This window comes from Asterias amurensis, chromosome 7 (assembly GCF_032118995.1).
Source record: "Asterias amurensis chromosome 7, ASM3211899v1".
In the NCBI taxonomy this organism is placed as follows: domain Eukaryota; kingdom Metazoa; phylum Echinodermata; class Asteroidea; order Forcipulatida; family Asteriidae; genus Asterias; species Asterias amurensis.
Window position 1 is genome coordinate 22,367,849 of NC_092654.1, and position 16,197 is coordinate 22,384,045.

General features: G+C 37.7%; 1 protein-coding gene across 2 annotated transcripts in view; it reads right to left on the reverse strand.

The window, feature by feature from the left end:
* Positions 1–16,197, reverse strand: part of LOC139939351 (uncharacterized) — a 102,320-nt gene that overhangs the window by 73,945 nt on the left and 12,178 nt on the right. For both annotated transcript variants that reach the window (XM_071935152.1, XM_071935156.1), the window contains exons 5-20: positions 15,666–15,761; positions 15,017–15,109; positions 14,170–14,265; positions 13,522–13,614; positions 12,848–12,943; positions 12,197–12,289; positions 11,375–11,467; positions 10,990–11,085; positions 10,352–10,444; positions 9,968–10,063; positions 9,318–9,410; positions 8,934–9,029; positions 6,325–6,417; positions 5,145–5,237; positions 4,278–4,370; positions 2,072–2,164 (exon numbers count right to left, since the gene is read on the reverse strand). In XM_071935152.1, coding sequence (XP_071791253.1) covers positions 2,072–2,164; positions 4,278–4,370; positions 5,145–5,237; positions 6,325–6,417; positions 8,934–9,029; positions 9,318–9,410; positions 9,968–10,063; positions 10,352–10,444; positions 10,990–11,085; positions 11,375–11,467; positions 12,197–12,289; positions 12,848–12,943; positions 13,522–13,614; positions 14,170–14,265; positions 15,017–15,109; positions 15,666–15,761 — 1,506 coding nt within the window. The remainder of the gene's footprint in view (positions 1–2,071; positions 2,165–4,277; positions 4,371–5,144; positions 5,238–6,324; positions 6,418–8,933; positions 9,030–9,317; positions 9,411–9,967; positions 10,064–10,351; positions 10,445–10,989; positions 11,086–11,374; positions 11,468–12,196; positions 12,290–12,847; positions 12,944–13,521; positions 13,615–14,169; positions 14,266–15,016; positions 15,110–15,665; positions 15,762–16,197) is intronic.

Here is a 16,197-nt window from a genome sequence, read left to right on the forward strand (position 1 = left end):
GTGAAAAAAAATCACAAGCAAATTTCTCGGATGGGATTCGAACCCACGACATTCGCAATTCTAGAGCAGTGTTATACCAACAGTACCAATAATAATACTTCTAGCTACTAATAACTAAGGCACAAGGTCACGTAAATAACCTTCGCTAACGCTGAAATATTAAAAAACTTTTAAAAGACACTTTTAAACATTTTTTATAAAAAGTAATAACTAATAAATAATAACAATATAGCGCATTTCACAATAACCGTATCAATGCGCTTTACATTAGTGCCCTGATGTTATACATATAATAAAACAAACAGATAATTTGTTCGTGTCATCGTGTTTTTTTTTTTAAACTTCCAATACGATTTTCCCTTCACTTCTAGCCAAATTTAAATGGTTTCGATGGAAGTTTTCTTCCATGAGTATGGATCAAGTTGCTCAGTTTCATTGTTTAACATCATGTCACATTTTATTTACTGTTCGTCCAGTTGGCGAACACTTTTATGTGATGTAGCTTACAACATGATAGTCGGTTGCTGTTGTTTCATACTTTTGTGTTAATAGTTTAATAAGGGAATAAAGGGGTAGCGACAAGTTGTTCAACGTATAACTTTGTGAAGAATCTGTTCAATGCATGTGTACGCGCGCGCGCTTAGATTACGCGCTGATAGCTATGAATTGCGTTCCGCGTGATAATCTTGCGCGCCCCACACGCGGAAGCCAGCTTGTTACAAACAGAGCTCCAACGCGCTCTCCACCAATAGGAGTAGAGAAACTGTCTAGGGGTATTTATGAATGGTTTTTCATGTACACAAGCATTTTGCTTCTTCATAGTCAGAAGGCAGACCAATTATTTTGGTGAGTGTAGATACAAAATTATGCAAGTGTGAAATTAACCATGAATTGATTTTGAAAGGCATTGGACACCTTTGATTATTGTCAAAGACCATTTATCTCACTTGGTGTATCCAAACACATGCATACACCAACAAATCTGTGATCTAGTTTGAACTCAATTTTGTCATCGAAGTTGCAAGAGAGTAATGAAGAAAAAAACAGACTTGTTGTGCTTCAAGATGTACTAATAAAAGGCTTCAGAAGTCTTTTTATATTTGAGTAAGAATTTACCTCTTTCTAGAAAACTACGTTACTTCAGAGGGAGCCGTTTCTCACAATGTTTTATACTATCAACAGCTCTTCATTGCTCGTTACCACGTCAGCTTTTATGCTAAACATTAGTTTGAGTAATCACCAATAGTGTTCAGTGCCTCCAACGATCGTTTCATCCAGGAATCAAAGTCTTCTTCAAAGTTTGTGATCGTTACACAGTTTGTTAAAGACACTGGACACTATTGGTAATTGTCAAAGACAGTCTTTTCACTTGGTGTATCTTGCATGAAATAACATACCTGTGAAAATTTGAGCTCATTTGGTCGTCGAAGTTGCGAGATAACAATGAAAGAAAAAACACCCTTGTCACACGAAGTTGTTTGCTTTCAGATGCTCGATTTCGAGATCTAGTTCTGAGGTCTCGAAATCAAATTCGTGGATAAATACTTTTTTCTCAAAAACTACGTTACTTCAGAGGGAGCCGTTTCACACAATGTTTTATACTATCAACCTCTCCCTATTACTCGTTACCAAGTAAGGTTTTATGCTTATACGTGTTTTGAGTAGTTATCACGACTGCCTTTAAATCTGTTATGGTCATGTCACACGATGCAATTTACAGACAACCAGTTCCAGGAAATCTCAGAGAAGAAATTGCATTTACAACTGGATGGATAAGACATTGTTTGAAAAAAATACTACTGTGCTACCAAGTTGGTCTTTTTGCATGCACTGCAGTTGGTTGCCTCCAAGTTGTTTTGTGTGACAAGGGTCAATTTTCACAAAGCTTTTAAAGCAAGAAAATACAGCTAGACAAATTCATTAGCCGAGTAACAATTGAGTGGGGCACCAGTCACAACAATGAGTTAATGTAAACTTGTAACCAGTTTATGTTTATAGCAATACTTTTCTGTGCTTGGTAAGTTTTTGTGCTTACAGGTTTTATGGAATTGGGGCAAAGGCCTTTACTTACCTGTACACAATGGGCCAGTCCAGCGCCCCGGACACTCGCACTCACATGTATATTTGTTCTGTAGCGATCCTCCGTTCTCACATTCTAAACATTCTTTGGGTGAAATATTCAAACAGAAAATGTTAGAATTTTGTTTATGTAAGCTCACTACATGTAGTCCAAATTTAATATCTAGTGTTACCACTGATCTGGACCGCAAAACAAATTAGTATATGATAAAGAGGGGACATTGTTCGGGAAAACTTAGATTATACCCTGAATGAAGGAAGACCTTTTTTTAGCCGCTTTATTATTTTAATTCTCGCGTAGATACATAAAACTAAACTTTCTGTGAAAAAGTAATTTCAAAGTGCAGGTAGCGATTTTAAGATATTTATCTCCGTAAAAAAGGTTTTAGTACACACATGAAGAATAGTAGTTGGAAAAATCAATCTGAGAATTGTGACTGCCATTAATGCTTCTCAGATTTAAATGTTCGGGGAAACAAACTAAACATATTTGTCCATAACCACATCACTTCAAAATATAATGCTTCTCAAAATGCTTTATACTACGTAGGTCTACTTCTAAGCAAGTGTACAGGACTAAATTGATTTTAAGAGTTGTTACCAAACGTTCATTCTCTTTACACGCCTTTGATTTATCTTTCCATCATCGTATTATGCCTCAAAAGGGTGCATTACACAAAATTTTAAGAGCTGACATTACAGTTTGTTAAAATAATTTTAAGAGGTGACATTACAGTTGCTAAAATACATAACCAAGGATGTTGTAATATGCTCAAAGTACACGCCCTATACATTGCATCTTATCTTCAAGTATGCGCTAATCCTCCAATCAGATTGGCAGAATGGAGTGGTGATAAAAACCTTTATAACACCCCTTGCAAGTATTCTGCCTGCTCATTGGTTTAGAGCGCGTCACATGACATGTCTTAGTTTTGCTAGACGACGGCCGTGTGATAGTGCGTCGGTTTGCCATGCGCTAGTCCGAAGACTAGCACACGGCGTGCAGTACCCAGACGTCCGTTGCGTGTACGAGGATGATAAATTAATAGTCTGTAACCATTTCGGATTGCACGACACTACATGCAGCACAGTAAGTAAAAGTGTTTGCAATCTGTATTCGCGTCGTTCGTGGATTGTAGCATTCAGGTCTGTAACTTAATAATAATAGTACAGTATTTAGAAATGTTTGGGGTGTTATAAAACAAATATTGACTGCTTTCACTCGAAGCAGTCAATATTTGTATATTATAACACCCCTTGCAAGTATTGTGCCTGCTCATTGGTTTAGAGCGTGTCACATGACATGTCTTAGTTTTGCTAGACGACGGCCGTGTGATAGAGCGTCGGTTTGCCATGCGCTAGTCCGAAGACTAGCACATGGCGCCGTGCGCTAGTCCGACAGACTAGCACACGGCGTGCAGTACCCAGACGTCCGTTGCGTGTACGAGGATGATAAATTAATAGTCTGTAACCATTTCGGATTGTCCGACACTACATGCAACACAGTAGGTAAAAGTGTTTGCAATCTGTGTTCGCGTCGTCCGTGGATTGTAGCATTCAGGTCTGTAACTTAATAATAATAATACAGGTTTTAGAAATGTTTGGGGTGTTATAAAACAAATATTGACTGCTTTTACTCGTGCAATGGTTAAAAACTATGACTCCCTCGGTGATCCCCGGAGCGTTCTATTTACCCTCGGCTTCGCCTCGGGAAAATAGAACGCTCCGTGGATCACCTCGGGAGTCATAGTTTTAACCATAGCACTCGAAGCAGTCAATATTTGTATAATATTGCACGGCTAATATCACTACCATGCGTCGTGTGTGTTCTATGTCACGCGCCAAGTTTGCTTGAAGATAAATACGTTATCACACGCGCGCTCGTGGAAATACGGAAAATATAGCGCGTCTGCGTCCCATATCCAACTCGGCCTTCGGCCCATAATTCTATATCTATGCTTCGGCCTCGTTGGATATGGGACGCAGACGCGCTATATTTTTCCGTATTCCACTCGCGCTTGTGTGATAACTTATAATACAAATAATTATATGTGAACGTATAGTTGATAATAAAGACATGTGCCAACATGGCGACCTGCTTGACAGTGCATCATAATGGTGAGTCCGTTCCACCGTTTCTATTCTGATATTCTTGAACCTATCCACCAGCATAACATTAACAAAGAATAAACTATTACCTCCACACAGTAAGCCTATGAATAACTCGGGGCATTCGCAAGCACAGGTTGAATTATTTTGATTTCCACCATCGTTGAGACATTCCTTGCAATCTTTGAGACAGATAAATCAAGTGTGATTATTATGTATAACATTAAATATTAAACTTTTTTAATTCAACTCACATTTTGTTTCCGTACTTTATGACAATTTCCAAGCAGTTCATAGCTATTACAATAAATTAAACGGCAAAAGCATTTTTGACAAGGTAGAACAAATAATTTAGTATGGAGGCATCTTCTATAAGCCGGGCTTGTGAGATACTGGGGATAGACAAACAGTACAGAAACATGAACAAGAACGGACGGAAAGACAGGTTGAACAAAGACAGAACATGATGAAGAGTGAAAAAGAGGAATATGTGCATGGTCTGAGGTAATTGTCTATACAGGCTTCAAGTTGCAGATTGTTACACAGCCTTCAAAAATAGGCAATCACAATCAGAAATCGTAGCATTCAACTCCACAATTCTACATTTCTTGAAAAAGAGCCATTTTATTGGTCTGAGGCAAAGTTTAAGAACTTCAGTTAGAGTGAAAGCAAAGCCAGGCTTTAAGGTGAGGAGTGTTTGTACGCGGCTTTAAAACATTATTGGTATGCATATTATTCAGATGTCGTGCCATTAAACTTTCCACCATTTAATGCATTCATAGGTAAATTCAGATGATTTGGTGTAAGATCCGAAACATCGGAGAGAACATTCGTGTCAATGGTGGTTTTTTGAAAACTTTTAGTTGTCCTCATACAGATGGGATAGATTACCTGAGATAGGTTGTAAAAATATATCGTTGTATTTATGATTTAATGGATTCGAGGTACAAACTCACCAGTACAAAGTTCGCCTTCGAAACCTTCTTCGCAGTCACATACACAAGTCGAATAGTTCCAATTTCCGTTTGCGCATTCCTTGGCTGTACACACTGTAAAGAAGAACACACGAAGGTGTGTTTAATGTACGAACCATAAACAGCGGGGAAAATAATCATGTTATTTAGGGTTCGGGATACTTGCAACTTGCCTACATTGCAATTACAGATATGTTATTTATTTGGTTTGCGGTAACGCCATGTGTGTATAACTACTTGCCAGGTAGAGTTTGTTCTTAGAGAACTGTCTTGCCTAATTCTACTACCGCGCAGTAGATTGTTCGGGTGTTCGGGAGACTTCTAAGTTCTGAAAAGAACTATCCTGCTTACTAACTGTTACCTGGGCGGATGGTATAGCAATAGGCTGGGATGACTAGAGCAAGCTAGTCGAAACGTTGAGACCAACCCAAGAACTGACTCCGCGGTAGTACAGTTAATAACGACCCTATATACTTGAAAAAATGTGACAGCCAGACCGGTGGTGAACTACTTTTAACTGTCTTTAATACCAGTGAGCTTTACCCGTGGTTTTTTATACTGCACGCACGGGGCTGGAATTAACTGGTTGATGGATGAATATTAATCTGATTTTAGGTGATTTTCGTGGAATTATTGGAGAACTTTAGTGAATAACATAGCGATTTATGAGGTGATTGGAATCGTGTGAAATTAGGCAGTCAACAGAGGGCGCTATTTACATTTCCGCTAGAGACTTTTTTACAATACTAAAGTAGTAGTCCTAGCCTATTTCTATACCATCCGCCCAGGTAATAGTTAATAAGCAGGATAGTTCTTTTCAGAACTGAGAAGTCTCCCGAACACCCGAACAATCTACTCCGCGGTAGTAGAATTAAGCAAGACAGTTCTCTAAGAACAAACTCTACCTGGCAAGTAGATATACACACATGGTGTTACCGCAAACAAAATATATATTGATACCTCACCATGCAAGGCCTCAAATCCTATATACAGATATGTTGTTTAGAGATGGTTCGGAAAAGTGAAATGTAAATTTTTGTTTCATTTCTCGTAATATAGAAGTTGGCCCCATTCAGTCTGTTACAAAAGATATAATGTTACCTGAGATAGGTTGTAAAAATATATCGTTGTGTTTATAATTGAAAGGATTCAAGGTACTCACCAGCGCAAAGTTCGCCTTCGAAACCTTCTTCACAGTCACATACACAAGTCAAATAGTTCCAATTTCCGTTTGCGCATTCCTTGGCTGTACACACTGTAAAGAAGACCACAAGTGTGTTTAGTGTACGAACCATAAACAGCGGGGAAAATAATCATGTTATTTAGGGTTCGGGATACTTGCAACTCGCCTACATTGCAATTACAGATAATATGTTGTTTAGAGGTTTTTTTTTTTTTTTTGGGGGGGGGGGGAATTCAATTTACAATTTTGTTTCATGTCTCGTGGCATGTATGTTGTTGTATTTTTTTTTTTTTTTTTTTCGGACTTAATTTTTTGTTGGCAGGGCCTCCAGGGTAAGATCATAAAGGAAGGAACAGAAGGAGCTCGAACGAAGGGACTTCAAAAGTCGAACCTGCGGTACCGCGGTCGTTTAACAACACCTCGTAATCACCGACATACCTTATACAGACAATGGCCGACCTGGCGTATGTGAGTTTACGCGTGCGCACTTGGTTCTTCACTCAACCATGGTGTCGTATGTCGTATGGATATAATACAAAAAAAACAACTTTTTTGAAAGCTGATAAAAATTGTGTACATTTGTGCTCACCAAATCGAAAAACACAATTAAATACCTACCACCCTCGTGTGCTAATACCCAAATTTTGAACCACCGCTAGTGACCGGAAAGTCAAAAAAAAAGAAAAAATATGCCATGATGTTTCAGTGAAACACCACAAACGGTATATGAAAACGTGTATATTCACAATTCTTGTCTCCAATGATTCAACTTTACACGAAGGCAACGTGCAGAGCGGCGGTACCGCACGTTCTGTACAAAGAAATCTAATCCTGCTCGTTAATCGGCCGTCCAGCTGGAGGTCTCCTATCTTTCTCCACTGGTTAGACGGGGGCATTGTCAGGGTATTCTTTTGTTACTCTGTGGTTTTGCGGGTCGTTCGAGCTCCTTCTATTCCTTCCTCCATGGTAAGACGAAAGCGAAAAAAAGAACAAACAACCAAGAGAAAAAAAACATTGTCATCAAAGCGATGTTCTCGCCCAGACCCCCCCCCCCCACAAGTATAGCATACATGTAAATAAAACTAGAGGAAATATAAAGCATGAATATAAAAAATCGAGATTATAAAATATTTTAGTACAAACCACTTTATTAAAATAAACAGCATTAAACACCAAGAACTGACACATAGTAGGGCAAGATAAAATTTGCAGATTGCGCACGCTTTTGCTCATCCAGTAGGTTCAGCTAAAATTCGGCAGAGCGCAAAACGCTTATTGCGCACAAGTTTGTTCCGATTCTTTTAGCCAATTTTGTGAATGGACTTATTCAAAAAGAAACTTAATGTCGTTTTGCCTAACAACTTTGACCAAATGCAAAGCAAAGTTTTTTTTTACAGCTTCAAAACAGCCTTTGACGTACGTGTATAAGCTTCACCATAGAGTAAGGAATGGTTTCACAAACTTCCGTGATGGGTTAAACTCTGAAACTGCAACATTATACCTCCATGAACAGACCGTATTCTAAAACGGTATTCATGTACTCATTTGAGTTTACTGGCAAAAGATAGTGTCCCTAGTTTAAAAACAGCAAGATACGTTTTGCATCAATAGTGCAATTTCTGTATGGAGATTTTTGTAAGTCCGAGGTCGCCACCCACTGTCAACCTAAAGTGGTCCCACGGCGACCTCCTTCACCAAGCAACAGGTGGCCTGTCTCAAACCAGACAACACACCACTCACAATACACTGACCAGAATGGCTCTTTGTGTAAGCCCCCCCCCCCCACCCCAAAATGTTATTAATTGTAAAGTTCCCTTAGACACCTTCCAACCTATAGCCGGCCCTACCCAATGTTTCCAAATTATAAAGCTTCCGTTCGATCCCATCCTTGTCCATCATGATAATTCTCATGCCGTTTGGAAGTGAATGCTTTTCCATAACAATTATCCATTTTATCTGTTCAACAAGTGAGTCACCTGTCAAAAGGATTTCTAGGAAGTCTGATAACAACGTCGACCAGTGGTTGACACATGGTCGCCTGCGAAACATCAATCTACGGTACTTCACCCATTCAATGCAAATTCGTGAGATTGGTTTCGGTTTTGTCCTGGCACCCAGCCTCTTCGACCCTTTCGACCCTGCGTGGCAATGAATGAACCAATCCGGAGAACCCTGCTTTGTACAACACGAAAGTAACTGACCAAAAAGGGTGGATCGAATGGCGGGTGGGCGGGCGAGGGGCAATGAGTGAACCAATCCGGAGCACCATCTGCGAAACACTGTTCAAAGAGTCGCCTGTCAGAAAGATTTCTAGGAAGTCTGGTAACAACATCGACCAGTGGTTGACGCACGGTCGCCGCCCGAAACTTCCTCCAATCAAATGACTTGTAAGTGCGAGTTTGGATCTGGGTTTTGCAGACTTGCAACCCGACGTCTGAAACCACACAAACGTATTGAATTCCACACACACAACCGTGTTGGATTCCACAAGGATGCCATACCACTGGACCTTCTAATTTTCAATCCAAGATGGCGCAGGTTACGCTTTTAATAGTATAGATACAACCAAAGATAAATCTGCGACTCACCGGAGCAAAGTTCGCCTTCAAAACCTTCAAAGCAGTCACATTTACAAGTTGTGTTGTTCAATTTTCCGTTCTCACCACAATTCTTCGGAGTACATTCTGTGGGAAAAATAGCTCAGATGGATTAATGTACGATCCAACAGCTATGAGGAAACGTTCCAATATCCAATATCGATGTACAAGGTAGACATTCACTGTACAAACCTATGCGAATGACCAAAATCCAATATTGGTGTAAAAGGTAGTAATTCACTGTACAAACCTATGGGAATGACCAATATCCAATATCAATAATGCCATCTGCTATTTGTATTCCTTATTTTATTTCTAAATTTGTATTTCTCTTAACCTAGTAAACTATACAAACTGAAATGTGTAGTTACTCACCAGCGCAAAGTTCGCCTTCAAAACCTTCTTCACAGTCACATACACAAGTCAAATAGTTCCAATTTCCGTTTGCGCATTCCTTGGCTGTACACACTGTAAAGAAGAACACACGAAGGTGTGTTTAATGTACGAACCATAAACAGCGGGGAAAATAATCATGTTACTTAGGGTTCGGGATACTTGCAACTCGCCTACATTGCAATTACATATATGTTGTTTAGAGATAGTTTGGGGAGTAATGAAATTTACAATTGAGTTTCATGTCTCGTGGCATATATGTTATTATATTTATCTTTTTTGTTTTTAATCTTCGGACTTAATTTTTTTGTTGACAGGGGCCGTCCAGGGTAAGACAAAAGTGAAAAAAAAAGAACAAAAAATCAAGAAAAAAAGTCATTGTCATCAAAGTGATGTTCCCACCCAGACCCCCCAACAAGTATAGCATTACATGTAAATAAAACTAGACGAAATATAAAGCATGAATATGAAAAATAGAGATGATAAAATATTATAGTACAAAACACTCCATTAAATTAAACAGCATTAAACACCAAGAACTGACACAAAGTAGGGCAAGATAATGACAATTGACCAAAACTTTTACTACAGTTTCAAAAAATATACAACCAAAAAAAAAATCTGCGACTCACCGGAGCAAAGTTCGCCTTCAAAACCTTCAAAGCAGTCGCATTTACAAGTTGTGTTGTTCAATTTTCCGTTCTCACCACAATTCTTCGGAGTACATTCTGTGGTAAAAATAGCTCAGATGGATTAACGTACGATCCAACAGCTACGAGGAAACGTTCCAATATCCATTATCGATGTACAAGGTAGACATTCACTGTACAAACCTATGCGAATGACCAATATCCAATATTGGTGTAAAAGGTAGTAATTCACTGTACAAACCTATGGGAATGACGAATATCCAATATCAATAATGGCATCTGCTATTTGTATTCCTTATTTTATTTCTTAATTTGTATTTCTCTTTACATAGTAAACTATACAAACTGAAATGTGTAGTTACTCACCAGCGCAAAGTTCGCCTTCAAAACCTTCTTCACAGTCACATACACAAGTCAAATAGTTCCAATTTCCGTTTGCGCATTCCTTGGCTGTACACACTGTAAAGAAGAACACACGAAGGTGTGTTTAATGTACGGACCATAAACAGCGGGGAAAATAATCATGTTATTTAGGGTTCGGGATACTTGCAACTCGCCTACATTGCAAATACAGATATGTTGTTTAGAGATAGTTTGGGGAGTAATGAAATTTACAATTGAGTTTCATGTCTCGTGGCATATATGTTATTTTATTTATCTTTTTTGTTTTTAATCTTCGGACTTAATTTTTTGTTGACAGGGGCCGTCCAGGGTAAAACAAAAGTGAAAAAAAAATCAAGAAAAAAAAAACATTGTCATCAAAGCGATGTTCCCACCCAGACCCCCCAACAAATATAGCATACATGTAAATAAAACTAGAGGAAATATAAAGCATGAATATGAAAAATAGAGATGATAAAATATTATAGTACAAAACACTTCATTAAATTAAACAGTATTAAACACCAAGAACTGACACATAGTAGGGCAAAATAATGACAATTGACCAAAACTTTTACTACAGTTTCAAAAAATATACAACCAAAAATAAATCTGCGACTCACCGGAGCAAAGTTCGCCTTCAAAACCTTCAAAGCAGTCGCATTTACAAGTTGTGTTGTTCAATTTTCCGTTCTCACCACAATTCTTCGGAGTACATTCTGTCGGAAAAAATAGCTCAGATGGATTAACGTACGATCCAACAGCTACGAGGAAACGTTCCAATATCCAATATCGATGTACAAGGTAGACACTCACTGTACAAACCTATGCGAACGACCAATATCCAATATTGGTGTAAAAGGTAGTAATTCACTGTACAAACCTATGGAAATGACGAATATCCAATATCAATAATGCCATCTGCCATTTGTATTCCTTATTTTATTTCTCAATTTGTATTTCTCTTTACATAGTAAACTATACAAACTGAAATGTGTAGTTACTCACCAGCGCAAAGTTCGCCTTCAAAACCTTCTTCGCAGTCACATACACAAGTCAAATAGTTCCAATTTCCGTTTGCGCATTCCATGGGTGTGCACACTGTAAAGAAGACCACAAGTGTGTTTAGTGTACGAACCATCAAAAGCGGGGAAAATAATCATGTTATTTAGGGTTCGGGATACTTGCAACTCGCCTACATTGCAATTACAGATATGTTGTTTTGTACGATCCAACAGCTAAGAGGAAACGTTCCAATATCCAATATCGATGTACAAGGTAGACATTAACTGTACAAACCTATGGGATTGACCAATATCCAATATCGATGTACAAGGTAGACATTCACTGTACAAACCTACTGGAATGACCAATATCCAATATCCATGTACAAGGTAGACATTCACTGTACAAACCTACTGGAATGACCAATATCCAATATTGGTGTACAAGGTAGACACTCACAGTACAAACCTATATGCGAATGTCCAATATCAACATCGATGTACAAGGTAGACATTCACTGTACGAACCTATGCGAATGACCGTTATCCAATATTGGTGTACAAGGTAGACATTCACTGTACGAACCTACGGGAATTACGAATATCCAATATTTGTGTACAAGGTAGACATCCACTGTACAAACCTACGGGAATGACCAATATCCAATATCGATGACACGGTAGACATTCACTGTACAAACCTATGCGAATGACCAATATCCAATATCAATAATGTTTACTGCCATTTGTATTCCTTATTCTACTTCTCAATTCGTATTTCTCTTTACATAGTAAACTATACAAACTGAAATGTGTAGTTACTCACCAGCGCAAAGTTCGCCTTCAAAACCTTCTTCACAGTCACATACACAAGTCAAATAGTTCCAATTTCCGTTTGCGCATTCCTTGGCTGTACACACTGTAAAGAAGAACACACGAAGGTGTGTTTAATGTACGAACCATAAACAGCGGGGAAAATAATCATGTTACTTAGGGTTCGGGATACTTGCAACTCGCCTACATTGCAATTACAGATATGTTGTTTAGAGATAGTTTGGAGAGAAATAAAATTTACAATTTTGTTTCATGTCTCGTGGCATAAATGTTATTTTATTTATCTGTTTTGTTTTTAATCTTCAGACTTAATTGTTTGTTGGCAAGGGGCCGTCCAGGGTAAGACAAAAGTGAGAAAAAAAAGAACAAAAAACCGAGAGAAAAAAAATCATTGTCATCAAAGTGATGTTCCCGCCCAGACCCCGCCACAAATATAGCATACATGTAAATAAAACTAGAGGAAATATAAAGCATGAATATTAAAAATTGAGATAATAAAATATTTTAGTACAAAACACTTCATTAAATTAAACAGCATTAAACACCAAGAACTCACACAAAGTAGGGCAAGATAATGACAATTGACCAAAACTTTTACTACAGTTTCAAAAAATATACAACCAAAAATAAATCTGCGACTCACCGGAGCAAAGTTCGCCTTCAAAACCTTCAGAGCAGTCACATTCACAAATAATGTGGTTCCACTTTCCGTTCTCACCACAATTCTTCGGAGTACATTCTGTGGAAAAATAGCTTAGATGTATTAATGCACGATCTAACAGCTTTGAGGTAACGTTCTAATATCCAATATCGATGTACAAGATAAACATTCACTGTACAAACCTATGAAAATGTCCAATATCCATTATCGATGTACAAGGTAGACATTCACTGTACAAACCTACTGGAATGTCCAATATCCAATATTGGTGTACAAGGTAGACACTCACAGTACAAACCTATATGCGAATGTCCAATATCAACATCGATGTACAAGGTAGACATTCACTGTACGAACCTATGCGAATGACCGATATCCAATATTGGTGTACAAGGTAGACATTCACTGTACGAACCTACGGGAAATACGAATATCCAATATTTGTGTACAAGGTAGACATTCACTGTACAAACCTACGGGAATGACCAATATCCAATATCGATGTACACGGTAGACATTCACTGTACAAACCTATGCGAATGACCAATATCCAATATCAATAATGTTTACTGCCATTTGTATTCCTTATTTTACTTCTCAATTTGTATTTCTCTTTACATAGTAAACTATACAAACTGAAATGTGTAGTTACTCACCAGCGCAAAGTTCGCCTTCAAAACCTTCTTCACAGTCACATACACAAGTCAAATAGTTCCAATTTCCGTTTGCGCATTCCTTGGCTGTACACACTGTAAAGAAGAACACACGAAGGTGTGTTTAATGTACGAACCATAAACAGCGGGGAAAATAATCATGTTACTTAGGGTTCGGGATACTTGCAACTCGCCTACATTGCAATTACAGATATGTTGTTTAGAGATAGTTTGGAGAGAAATAAAATTTACAATTTTGTTTCATGTCTCGTGGCATATATGTTATTTTATTTATCTGTTTTGTTTTTAATCTTCAGACTTAATTGTTTGTTGGCAAGGGGCCGTCCAGGGTAAGACAAAAGTGAGAAAAAAAAGAACAAAAAACCGAACGAAAAAAACATTGTCATCAAAGTGATGTTCCCGCCCAGACCCCGCCACAAATATAGCATACATGTAAATAAAACTAGAGGATATATAAAGCATGAATATAAAAAATCGATTTTATAAAATATTTTAGTACAAAACACTTCATTAAATTAAACAGCATTAAACACCAAGAACTCACACAAAGTAGGGCAAGATAATGACAACTGACCAAAACTTTTACCATAGTTCAAAAAATATACAACCAAAAATAAATCTGCGACTCACCGGAGCAAAGTTCGCCTTCAAAACCTTCAGAGCAGTCACATTCACAAATTATGTGGTTCCACTTTCCGTTCTCACCACAATTCTTCGGAGTACATTCTGTGGAAAAATAGCTTAGATGTATTAATGTACGATCCAACAGCTTTGAGGAAACGTTCCAATATCCAATATCGATGTACAAGATAAACATTCACTGTACAAACCTATGAGAATGTCCAATATCCAATATCGATGTACAAGGTAGACATTCACTGTACAAACCTACTGGAATGTCCAATATCCAATATCGATGTACAAGGTAGACATTCACTGTACAAACCTACTAGAATGTCCAATATCCAATATCGATGTACAAGGTAGACATTCACTGTACAAACCTACGGGAATGTCCAATATCCAATATCGATGTACAAGGTAGACATTTACTGTACAAACGTATGCGAATGACCAATATCCAATATCGATGTACAAGATATACATTCACTGTACAAACCTATTGGAATGTCCAATATCCAATATCGATGTACAAGGTAGACATTCACTGTACAAACCTACTAGAATGTCCAATATCCAATATCGATGTACAAGGTAGACATTCACTGTACAAACCTACTGGAATGACCAATATCCAATATCGATGTACAAGGTAGACATTCACTGTACAAACCTATGCGAATGACCAATATCCAATATTGGTGTAAAAGGTAGTAATTCACTGTACAAACCTATGCGAATGACGAATATCCAATATCAATAATGGCATCTGCTATTTGTATTCCTTATTTTATTTCTTAATTTGTATTTCTCTTTACATAGTAAACTATACAAACTGAAATGTGTAGTTACTCACCAGCGCAAAGTTCGCCTTCAAAACCTTCTTCACAGTCACATACACAAGTCAAATAGTTCCAATTTCCGTTTGCGCATTCCTTGGCTGTACACACTGTAAAGAAGAACACACGAAGGTGTGTTTAATGTACGAACCATAAACAGCGGGGAAAATAATCATGTTATTTAGGGTTCGGGATACTTGCAACTCGCCTACATTGCAACTACAGATATGTTGTTTAGAGATAGTTTGGAGAGAAATAAAATTTACAATTTTGTTTCATGTCTCGTGGCATATATGTTATTTTATTTATCTGTTTTGTTTTTAATCTTCAGACTTAATTGTTTGTTGGCAAGGGGCCGTCCAGGGTAAGACAAAAGTGAGAAAAAAAAGAACAAAAAACCGAGAGAAAAAAACATTGTCATCAAAGTGATGTTCCCGCCCAGACCCCGCCACAAATATAGCATACATGTAAATAAAACTAGAGGAAATATAAAGCATGAATATAAAAAATCGATATGATAAAATATTTTAGTACAAAACACTTCATTAAATTCAACAGCATTAAACACCAAGAACTCACACAAAGTAGGGCAAGATAATGACAATTGACCAAAACTTTTACTATAGTTTCAAAAAATATACAACCAAAAATAAATCTGCGACTCACCGGAGCAAAGTTCGCCTTCAAAACCTTCAGAGCAGTCACATTCACAAATTATGTGGTTCCACTTTCCGTTCTCACCACAATTCTTCGGAGTACATTCTGTGGAAAAATAGCTTAGTTGTATTAATGTACGATCCAACAGCTTTGAGGAAACGTTCCAATATCCAATATCGATGTACAAGATAAACATTCACTGTACAAACCTATGAAAATGTCCAATATCCAATATCGATGTACAAGGTAGACATTCACTGTACAAAACTACTGGAATGTCCAATATCCAATATCGATGTACAAGGTAGACATTCACTGTACAAACCTACGGGAATGTCCAATATCCAATATCGATGTACAAGGTAGACATTTACTGTACAAACGTATGCGAATGACCAATATCCAATATCGATGTACAAGATATACATTCACTGTACAAACCTATTGGAATGTCCAATATCCAATATCGATGTACAAGGTAGACATTCACTGTACAAACCTACTAGAATGTCCAATATCCAATATCGATGTACAAGGTAGA